Consider the following 12,005-nt stretch of genomic DNA (forward strand, 5'->3'; position numbering starts at 1 on the left):
AGTAAAAGTATGACATTATAACCTAAAGTTATTAGCATATTAAAATGGTGCTAAGGGTTTATTTCCCTTTCTCATTATGCTAATTCCAGTAAGGAAGAAAGACTTAAATTCATTTCTTTAGTACATTTCCCTAATTTAAAGTATAACTTTTTAAAAAGCATATGATATGTTTTTAAAGTGTTATTCTCTTTGACTTCCAAATTAAGACATTTCTTTCCAAATTGTGACAGGAAAAGGTAAGTGTCTACCACTAGAAAGTCACATTTGTTTTAAGAAGCTGCTAGTAGATGAGGTATGGGAGAAAACATTTATTTTTATTCTGCAAAGTTTTGAGGGGGGCTTTTTTTTTTTTTTGAGGTCTGCAGGCCTCTCACTGTTGTGGCCTCTCCCGTTGCGGAGCACAGGCTCCAGACGCGCAGGCTCAGCAGCCATGGCTCACGGGCCTAGCCGCTCTGCGGCATGTGGGATCTTCCCGGACCTGGGCACGAACCCGTGTCCCCTGCATTGGCAGGCGGACTCTCAACCACTGCGCCACCAGGGAAGCCCGAGGGGGGCTATTTTTAACCAAACGATATTTTGTGACTGTGTTACTTTCACATTGTAGTATTAGTACTAAGGGAATTACCCTGTAGAAAAAGGAGAAAAGACATTCCTTCTTAACACTGTGCAATGGTTATTAGCAATATCTCCCTGATTCCAGCACCAACTGTGTTTCTGTTACAAAATAGCTCCATATGCTTTTTTTCCCCAACTGCTCTTTAAAACAGACACATTTTTAAGTCAGCTTGTGGATACTTTGTGTGTATTTCTTTAATGATTTCCATCTTAGAGCAAGTTGCCTATGTTACAGTCTGTAGATAGCACAGAGAAGTTAGAACAGAATTAGATTCAATGTTGGAATAAAATGATGAAAGTCCTGTAATTGGTGTGCTGCGTCCTTTCATTGAGAATTGAAACTATAAACATTGGCATCTGCCGTCTTAAACTTTCTGGGGCTATTACTCAGCTATTGATTATTTCATTCATTTATGTCTATGCTTCAAACTTGACTTTGGGGATGCTGAAAAGGCTGGCTACTGCTTTGGAACATTTCAGTCGCTGTAGGAAAATGACCACCTCTCACCCAGCAATTTCCATATTACCTATGAGCAGCACCATGCTAATCACACGGGTGTGGGTGGCTTGTGAGCTCTTAGGGCCTACAGTTTTCCTCAGTTCCTGAGCCTTCTCCCCCTACACCAGTTAAGACAGCCCACCCACCAGGAATGATTTCACCCCAGGTGCTTCCTCTTATTTGATTAATGTTATGGGCACTGGGAGAGAATACTCTATTGTTCCTTAATGGAAACAAATTTTTATTGTAGACATCTTATACTTATTGCATGATTAAAGAGTGGTATATTGTGAACTTGTAAAGGGCAGCTGGCTTCTGCTTGCTTCTCTGTGCTTGAGAGGAATAGATAGTGACTGCACATCAGAATCACTTGTTGGAGGTAGGAGCGGAGGGATAATTAAATACCAGTGATAGGGTCCCACCCTGGACCAATAAATCACAATATTTGGAAGTGGTATTTCGTCCAAGCTTTCCAGATGATCCCAATATACTGTCATTGTATTGTATGCTGGAACCATCAAGCTGAGTCACAAACTGGGGCTCATAGTCGCTGGTCTGGGATATAAACTGTCAACTAGGGAGGCTTGTTAAGTGCACTGAGCTCTGGAGTTAAACAGTGCAGTTTCTGATTCTGTGACCTTGAACAAGTTACCTCATTTCTCTAAGCCAGTTTGCTTACCTGAAAAATGATGCCCACCTCAAACTTCAAAGGACAGGACAAGGACCACAGTTCCCTCAAGATCTTATCTTGTTCTTTGGGTTTTTAACCTTCTCTATAACGTGCCAAACATACAGAAGAAAACTGAGAACTTAAGCCAATTACCTAGCAGTTATCTGTCGAACTACCTGAATATTGGTTTACAGCTAGATTTTAAATCTGCATATGTCTACATATTTGAGAGAATATTCCAATTTCTTCCATGTTCCACAACAAGCATGGCCACTCCAACAGGTCAGCATGAAAGAGTACAAAAAAGCCGAAAGTGGGGGCAAAGCTGAGGACAGACACCAGGAAGGCCACTCAATGCTATGTTAGGGTAGGCAGGAAGAAACTATGTCAAAAACGGAGTCAGGAGCCAGGTACCAAGTCTGAACAGGTATCGAAACAGGAATCCAAATGGTGATCTGCACTGAGGACCTTCAGTAACCGCCAAGGAGGCAAAGCGCAGGAAACTGGAAAAACTGGATGACACCACACGTTCTGTAATTTGCTGTGTTAGAGTCCTATTGAAGGTCTAATTTCGAGGGCATGTTAATACAGTTCTTAATGAAGCCATATTTTGAGCCCAATATCTGAGAACACAAATATCTGATTTAAAGGCATTTATAAGCTAAATCCAGAGAATTCAGCTTGAACTTGGGTTCAGGAGGTTAACTCCAGATGAACAACGACAACAACAAATGTCAAGGCTATTCAGACTCTTTTCTACTTTTATCTGTAAATAAGTCAAAAGATTTCAGCACATGACATATACAACTAGCTTCAGTATGGTCGATGTGATAAACAGGCTCATCAGTGTACCGTGTTTATAGATTAGAAGGCTCAATATTGTTAAGATGTCATTGTCCCCAAGTTGGTCCACAGATTCAATGAAATCCAAATCCAAGCAGGTACTTTTTTTTTTTTTTTTTGGTAGAAATTGGCCAGCTGCTTCTAAATAAACATGGGAATGCAGAATATTTAGAATAGCCAAAATAACCTTAGAGGAGGGCTGGGAAATACAAAGTTAGGGAACTTGCCCTGAACCTTAAGTTTGTGGATACCTAACAGAAAGTTTGCCATAGTAATGCCTCATCTTGTACATAAGCCTAACATTTTTTGAAAAAGTCAATTTACTCATTACCACACCTCCACACAGGATACTAAAATAATAAAACTATATTTGTACTGAAACACTATATGCACAGCATTCCTCAAAGTGTGATCTGGGGACCGCGTGCAGCAGAATCACCCTTGAGTTTCCTTAAAATATTGACATATGGATTCTTCCCAGACTTAATAAATCAGACTTTTAGAGGTGGGCTCCAGGAATTTCTATTTTTAACAAGATTCTCAGCTGATACTGAGGTACTCTAGAACTTGAAAGTGACTCCGCTAGTATTTATTAGGTTTTTCCCTAAAGGACAATGGCCTTTTCCTATATTCACCTGAAGAGATGCTATCTTCACACAATTTTGATATCAATAAAAAAGCAAGACTTACCTTCTCTGGTGGGTGGTTAGTTATGAGGGTTGTAGCCCTTTCAGTAAATACATTTGTTGAATACATATTTTTATACCCTGTTGCAACTTCTTCACCATCTCGAAAATCAAGAGCACATCGTGTAACATTCAGAGCGTTGATTAACGTACAGCGCTCATGGGAATAGTAATCTTCACTACCTAGAAGATATCCTACAAGGAGAATGGGAGATGAAAGTAGTCAGCATAGCATAAAACATGTTAAACAAACGAAGGTCTCAGCATTTAATTGCCTAATGCAATTGATTATCCATGTCAGGGCTAATCAAATGACAAGGCTAATCAGAGCACCATTTCTTAACATCTCTATATTTGCTAGCATAAGGCATTAAAATGTTATCGTAAAAAAAATTCAAATTCACCCCTTAGCCCAGTCTTTAGAATATAAGCTCTATCACGTAACTCTCAAAGTGGGTGATTCCAAGTAAATATGTTTTAAAAAATCAGAGTTTAAATTCAGTAAAAGTGATGACATTTTAATCTTTTAAAGCTATCTAATGGTTAAAATAGCATATGGTTCAGGTGATTTGTTACAAATTTTTACTCTGAGGTGATCACATAAATGAACGCAGAATTCAAATAACGTTGATATTGACCTTGGTCGACTGGCTTCAAGGTTATTTACAGAAGTAGCTCTTGGAGGCATCATCTTTAGTCAGATGCTGACACCCACTGGTGAAAGACACAAAGATTTCCAAACAGAGGATCTCTAAACATAACAACCAAAAGAGCAAACTAACATGTGGTGTTGAAATTAGATTTTTCTACGTCTGTTGATCTCAATTTCACCCCCAATTTAAATGGCATCAATGGCTTATCCCACAATTTAGACTTAAACATGGGAGAAATGGTTTCTCAAGTTTAGTTGTTCCTGCAAATGTTCCATATTTTCCTAAAATATTAAAATAAGCTGTGCTGCATGTTATATGATTCTATTTATATGAGATGTTCAGAATAGGCAAATCTGTAGAGACAGAAAGTAGGTTAGTGGTTGCCTAGGGCTATGAGGGTCAGGGGAAAATGGGGAGTGACTGCTAATGTGTATGGAGTTTCTTTATTGTGGTGATGGAAATGTTCTACATTTGATTGTAGTGACAGTGGTACAACCCTGTGAATTTATTTAAAAATCAATGAACTGTACATTTTAATGGGGTGAATTATATGGTATGTGAATAAAGCTCGATAAAGCTATCCAAAAGAAATAGCTGTGCTGGACTCTGAGCTATCTCCTGACAAACACTGCTTATTAACATTAAAATGAAGATAATAGGGGCTTCCCTGGTGGCGCAGTGGTTGAGAGTCCGCCTGCCGATGCAGGGGACACGGGTTCGTGCCCCGGTCTGGGAGGATCCCACGTGCCGCGGAGCGGCTGGGCCCGTGAGCCACGGCCGCTGAGCCTGCGCGTCCGGAGCCTGTGCTCCGCAACGGGAGAGGCCCGCGTACCGTAAAAAAAAAAAAAAAAAAAAAATGAAGATAATAAAATTGGCCTCTTTCCCCAGTTCTAAATATTTCTTATAATCACAATTAAAAGTCCTACATATCTTACCTAGTAAATGAATTCATTTTAATTTCCTCCTTTTCCATGATTCAGTAAATTCAAGGTCCTAAATACAATGAATATCTTAGTTTTAAGATAACTCTTTAAATGGTAATCTTTTCTGCTACAGGTATAACAGAAAGGGAAAGCCAATGTGTTTGCTAATTAATATATAATCGAAAAACAAATGTATCCATGAAAATAATTTCAGTCCTTATATGGGTAATTAAAGGGGTCAGGACACTGGTGTTCTATTTGGGGTTAATAACTGCTGGTAACACCTTGAAGAATCACTTCAGGTTCTTTATCTGTAAGAATAAACTGTTTTCTATCATTTGGGGAAATACATGCAGAGGATATACTTGATAAAAAGATGTATAAACCATAAATATTAAAAAGTTAGTACAAATAGGATTCCAATAGAACTCTTTATTCACATAATAGAACTATCTATTCACATACTTGGTCAAACTAATACCAAGCAACCATGTGACAGTCACATAGAACTTTCTCATAACAATGATTCACAAATTTGAACTTACGTGCTGAGTCTAAAGAATATGGCAGCGATGCTTTTTGGGGAAAAATGAGAAACTATGTTTTGAACAATTAAATCTCTGCTGTATTTAACAGCTTTATTGAGAATAATTCACATATCATACAAATCACTCATTTACGTTGTACAGTTCAATGGTTCTTAGTGTACTCAGAGTTGTGCAACCAGGCCCACAATCATCTGTTTTTTAACAGAACATCTAAGTCATAACAGTGATAACAACTGCATCGTCATCATGCCCTCCTTCTCTGCAAGTCTCCCTTCCATGAATGTGCAGTGGGGTGTCTGTCTGTCTAAATCCATTTAGGCTTCTTAATTCTCATAAAAGGATGTTATTTCCACCTCTGTCCAACTGAATTTTTAAATATATAATTTGGTTTAAATATATAATTTTAAAATATAAAATTTGGTTTTTAATAAAAACAATTAAAATATCCTTCCAGTCGCCAGAGTACAGGTATCGACCCATCGTTAAGCAAAGACCTGATTGAAAATTGTCAAAGGATGTAGAGGCTGTTTTTTCCTCTAGAATTTCCAAGATGACTAAGACGTCTTATACCCAAGTCCTGTTTTTAACAGCTATTTAAGAATACTGAGGATATATCCAGATTCATCAGGGAAGAATGCATTATTGATTAAGCAATGTCTGCTAGAGAACCCAGATGGGAGTGGGTCACACGGTGTCTCATGTCTGGATGTCCTTACATCTCGACTTAAACTGTGGTTCGAACTAGGCACTATAGAGCTGTGAGCTTCAACTGCACTGTGTGGGCCCCATATAGTCACTTGAACTGAAACGTACTTTGGTGCTCTGGTCCTAGCTTGAATAAAAGAGAATGTCTCAAGAAACATCTATAAGACAACCACCATTTTATTACTAAAATGATGTTTTTGAGGATGCTGCCACCTTACCTTCTCCCAAAGGAGAAATTTCTCTCAGGTGTAAGAGCCAGAAAATGCTTTACTCTTCCTGAACATCTGGTTTCCATTTAACTTATAAGTAATGTGACACTTATAGACTGCTTTTTTTTTTTTTTTTTTTGCTTTGAGCATAAGAAGTCCCAAATCTCAGAGTTGAATGTGAAGTCTGCTACAGCCAGGCAGGTTTTTTTTTTTTTAAATAACTCGGTGCCAAGCAACTATTCCATCTTTTTCTATTCATCCTGGTTTTTAAAAAATATATCTTTATTGGAGTATAATTGATTCAAAATACTGTGTTAGTTTCTGTTGCACAGCAAAGTGAATCAGCCATATGCATACATATGTCCCCATATCCGCTTCCCTTAAGCCTCCCTCCCATCCTCCCTATCCCACCCCTCTAGGTCGTCGCAAAGCACCGAGCCAGTCTCCCTGTGCTATGCTGCTGCTCCCCACCAGCCAACTATTTTACATTCAGTAGTGTACGTATGTCGATGCTATGTCAATGCTACTCTCACTTCGCCCCAGCTTCGCCCTCCCACCCCATGTCCTCAAGTCCATTTTCTATGTCTATCTCTTTATTCCTGCCCTGCAACTAGGTTCATCAGTACCATTTTTTTTTCAGATTCCATATATATGTGCTAGCATACAGTATTTGTTTTTCTCTGACTTATTTCACTCTGTATGACAGACTCTAGGTCCATCCACCTCACTACAAGTAATTTCGTTTCTTTTTATGGCTGAGTAATATTCCATTGTATATATGTGCCACATCTTCTTTAACCATTCATCTGTCAATGGACATTTAGGTTGGTTCCATGCCCTGGCTATTGTAAATAGTGCTGCAATGAACATTGTGGTACATGTGTCTTTTTGAATTATGGTTTTCGCGGGGTATATGCCCAGTAATGGGATTGCTGGGTCATATGGTAATTCTATTTTTAGTTTTTTAAGGAACCTCCATACTGTTCTCCATAGTGGCTGTATCAGTTTACATTCCCACCAACAGTGCAAGAGAGTTCCCTTTTCACCACACCCTTTCCAGCATTTATTGTTTCTAGATTTTTTGATAATGGCCATTCTGACCGGCATGAGGTGATACCTCATCATAGTTTTTTTTTTTTTTTTTTTTTTGCGGTACGTGGGCCTCTCACTGTTGTGGCCTCTCCCGTTGCGGAGCACAGGCTCCGGACCTGCAGGCTCAGCGGCCATGGCTCACAGGCCTAGCCGCTCCGCAGCATGTGGGATCTTCCTGGACCGGGGCACGAACCCGTGTCCCCTGCATCGGCAGGCAGACTCTCAACCACTGCACCACCAGGGAATCCCCATCTTTGATTTCTTTCAGTGTTTTATAGTTTTCTGAGTACAACTCTTTTGCCTCCTTAGGTAGGTTTATTCCTAGGTATTTTATTCTTTTTGTTGCAACGGTAAATGGGAGTGTTTCCTTAATTTCTCTTTCTGATTTTTCATTGTTGGTGTATAGGAATGCCAGAGATTTCTGTTCATTAATTTTGTATCCTGCGACCTTACCAAATTCACTGATTAGTTCTAGTAGCTTTCTGGTGACATCTTTAGGATTTTCTGTGTATAGTATCATGTCATCTGCAAACAGTGACAGTTTTACTTCTTCTTTTCCAATTTGTATTCCTTTTCTTTCTTTTTCTTCTCTGATTGCTGTGGCTAGGACTTTCAAAACTATGTTGAATAACAGTGGTGAGAGTGGACATCCTTGTCTTGTTCCTGATCTTAGTGGAAATGCTTTCACCACTGAGTATGATGCTTGCTGTGAGTTTGTCATATATGACCTTTATTATGTTGAGGTAGGTTCCCTCTATGCCCATTTTCTGGAGAGTTTTTTTTTTTAATCATAAATGGGTGTTGAACTTTGTCAAAAGCTTTTTCTGCATCTATTGAGATGATCATATGGTTTTTATTCCTTAATTTGTTAATATGGTGTATCACATTGATTAATTTGCGCATATTGAAGAATCCTTGCATCCCAGGGATAAATTTCACTTGATCATGGTGTGTGATCCTTTTAACGTGCTGTTGGATTCTGTTTGCTACTATTTGTTCAGGAGTTTTTCATCTGTGTTCATCAGTGATATTGGTCTGTAATTTTCTTTTTTTCGTAGTGTCTTTGTCTGGTTTGGGTATCAGGGTGATGGTGACCTCATAGAACGAGTTTGGGAGTATTCCTTCCTCTGCAATTTTTTGGAAGAGTTTGAGAGGGATGGGTGTTAGCTCGTCTCTAAATGTTTGATAGAATTCACCTATGAAGCCATCTGGTCCTGGACTTTTGTTTGATGGAAGATTTTTAATTACAGTTTCAATTTCATTACTTGTGATAGGACTGTTTATATTTTCTAATTCTTCCTGGTTCAGTCTTGGAAAATTGTACATTTCCAAGAATTTGTCCATTTCTTCGTGATTGTCCATTTTATTGGCATATAGTTGTTTGCAGTAGTCTCTTATAATCCTTTGTATTTCTGCAGTGTCAGTTGTCATTTCTCCTTTTTCATTTCTAACTTTGATTTGCATCCTCTCCCTTTTTTTCTTGATGAGTCTGGCTAAGGGTTTACCAATTTTGTTTATCTTCTCAGAGAACCAGCTTTTAGTTTTATTGATCTTTGCTATTGTTTTCTTTGTTTCTATTTCATTCATTTCTGCTCTGATCTTTATGATTTCTTTCCTTCTACTGACTTTGGGTTTTCTTTGTTCTTCTTTCTTTAGTTGTTTTAAGTGTACGGTTAGATTGTTTATTTGAGATTTTTCTTTTTTCTTAAGATGAGATTGCATAGCTATAATCTTCCCTCTTAGAACTGCTTTTGCTGCATCCCATAGGTTTTGGGTTGTCATGTTTTCATTGTCATTTGTTTCTATGTATTTTTTGATTTGTTCTTTGATTTCTTCAGTGATCTCTTGATTATTTAGTAACACACTGATTAGCCTCCATGTATTTGGTTTTTTACAGTTTTTTTCCTGTAATTGATTTCCAATCTCACAGCGTTGTGGTCAGAAAAGATGCTTGATACGATTTCAATTTTCTTAAATTTTCCGAGGCTTGATTTGTGACCCAAGATGTGATCTATCCTGGAGAATGTTCCATGTGCACTTGAGAAGAAAGTGTATTCTGCCACTTTGGGGTGGAATGTTCTATAAATATCAATTAGATCTATCTGATCTATTGTGTCATTTAAAGCTTGTGTTCCCTTATTTATTTTCTGTTTGGATGATCTGTCCATTGGTGTAGGTGGGATGTTAAAGTCCCCTACTATTATTGTGTTACTGTCGATTTCTCCTTTCATGGTTGTTAGCATTTGCCTTATATATTGAGGTGCTCCTATGTTGGGTGCATAAACATTTATAATTGTTATATCTCCTTCTTGGATTGATCCTTTGATCATTATGTAGTATCCTTCCTTATCTCTTGTAACAGTCTTTATTTTAAAGTCTATTTTATCTGATACAAGTATTGCTAATCTAGCTTTCTTTTGATTTCCATTTGCATGGAATATCTTTTTCCATCACTTCACTTTCAGTCTGTATGTGTCCCTAGGTCTGAAGTGGGTCTGTTGTAGACAGCATATATATGGGTCTTGTCTTTGTATCCATTCAGCCAGTCTATGTCTTTTGGTTGGGACATTTAATCCATTTACATTCAAGGTTATTATTGATATGTATGTTCTTATTACCATTTTCTTAATTGTTTTGGGTTTGTTTTTTGTGGGTCTTTTTCTTCTCTTGTGTTTCCTGTTTAGAGAAGTTTTCTCAGCATTTGTTGTAAAACTGGTTTACTGGTGCTGAATTCTCTTAGCTTTTGCTTGTCTGAAAAGCTTTTGACTTCTCCATCGAATCTGAATGAGATCCTTGCTAGGTAGAGTAATCTTGGTTGTAGGTTTTTCTCTTTCACCACTTTAAGTATATCCTTCCACCCGCTTCTGGCCTGCAGAGTTTCCACTGAAAAATCAGCTTATTACCTTGTTTGGATTCCTTTGTATGTTATTTTTTGTTTTCCCCTTGCAGCTTTTAATATTTTTTCTTTGAATTAAATTTTTGTTAATTTGATTAATATGTGTCTTGGTGTGTTTTTCCTTGGGTTTATCCTGTATGGGATTCTCTGTGCTTCCTGGACTTGGGTGACTATTTCCTGTCCCATGTTAGGGAAGTTTTCAACTATAAACTCTTCAAATATTTTCTCAGACCCTTTCTTTTTCTCTTCTTCTGGGACCCCTATGATCCAAATGTTAGTGCGTTTAGTGTTGTCCCAGAGGTCTCTGAGATTGTCTTCAATTCTTTTCATTCTTTTTTCTTTATTCTGCTCCTTGGCAGTTACTTTCAGCTCACTTATTCATTCTTCTGCCTCAGTTATTCTGTTACTGATTCCTTCTAGTGTATTTTTCATTTCAGTTATTATGTTGTTCATCTCTGTTTGTTTGTTCTTTAGTTCTTCTAGATCTTTGTTAAACATTTCTTGTATTTTGTCAATCTGTGCATCCATTCTATTTTTGAGATTCTGGATCATCTTTACTATCATTACTCTGAATTCTTTTTCAGGTAGATTGCCTATTTCTTCTTCATTTATTTGGCCTTATAGGTTTTGACCTTGCTCCTTCATCTGTGACATATTTTTTTGCCATCTCATTTTTTTTTTTTTCAGTCAGTGGGATTGTGTTCCTGTCTTACTGGTTGTTTGACCTGATGCTTCCAACACTAGGGTTAGTAGGCTATTGGGTAGAGCTGGGTCTTGCCTGAGATGAGGAACTCCATGAGACCTCACTCTGATGAATATTCCCCGTGGTCTGAGGTTCCCTGTTAGTCCAGTGGTTCAGACTCAGAGCTCCCACCGCAGGAGCTTCGGCCTGACCCTGGGCTTGTGAATCAAGATCCTGCAAGCCACCTGGGGAGGCAAAAAAAAAAAGGAAAAACCAAAAGAACAATAACAAAGTAATAAATAAAATTAGGCTAGAAAACTAACAGATAGGGAGAATATAAAGATAAAAATATAGATGAATCAACAACTGGAATATACAACAGTACCACAATAGTAAAAAAAAGAGAAGGAGGGGAAAAAAAGGTTGGGGGGAAGTCCTTGGCTGTGGAGGGTGGGGGCTAAGCAAAGGTGAGGTTTGGGTGGTGGGCAGGGCTGATGCTCAGGACCCACAGGGTTGAAAAAGGCCCTGGAGGGTGTGCGGTGGGGGGGACGGATAGGCTCAAGGAACATAAGGGGCCCAGGCGTGCCCCCCAGCCCTGGTCTCACAGGGCAGGGGCCCTCACCTGGGAGTCCAGCAGCCTTCCTGGGCTCAAGTGGGCAGGGCAAACACCCTTCTCTCCTCTCCTCCTCCTCTGGTCTGGGAGGGCCCCTCCCACCTGCCTCTCCTGATCTCCCCAGCCTCCCTCCTATGCCCCCAAGAACGTACACAGCCTGGAGGGGGCTTTGGAGGGCAGGGGATAGGCCTGGGAGCTCAGCAGGCTCCCTGGGCCTGAGTGAACAGGGCAATCACCCTCCACTCCTCTCCCGCTTCTCCCAGAGGGCCCCTCCTGCCTGCCTCTCCTATTCTCCCTGGCCTCAGGGATGCCAATCCTGTCTGGCCTCCACTTCTCCCCCTTCAGTCCCCTTACATCCTACCAGTTCACTT

At 39.2% G+C, this 12,005-nt stretch overlaps 1 protein-coding gene across 3 annotated transcripts in view; it reads right to left on the reverse strand.

Annotated features, from left to right (window-relative positions):
- ARSB (arylsulfatase B) overlaps positions 1–12,005 on the reverse strand; it is a 187,940-nt gene that overhangs the window by 154,697 nt on the left and 21,238 nt on the right. For all 3 annotated transcript variants that reach the window (XM_073802236.1, XM_033852966.2, XM_073802235.1), the window contains exon 3: positions 3,318–3,508. In XM_073802236.1, coding sequence (XP_073658337.1) covers positions 3,318–3,508 — 191 coding nt within the window. The remainder of the gene's footprint in view (positions 1–3,317; positions 3,509–12,005) is intronic.

The sequence above is a fragment of the Tursiops truncatus genome, chromosome 3, assembly GCF_011762595.2.
Source record: "Tursiops truncatus isolate mTurTru1 chromosome 3, mTurTru1.mat.Y, whole genome shotgun sequence".
Classification (NCBI taxonomy): domain Eukaryota; kingdom Metazoa; phylum Chordata; class Mammalia; order Artiodactyla; family Delphinidae; genus Tursiops; species Tursiops truncatus.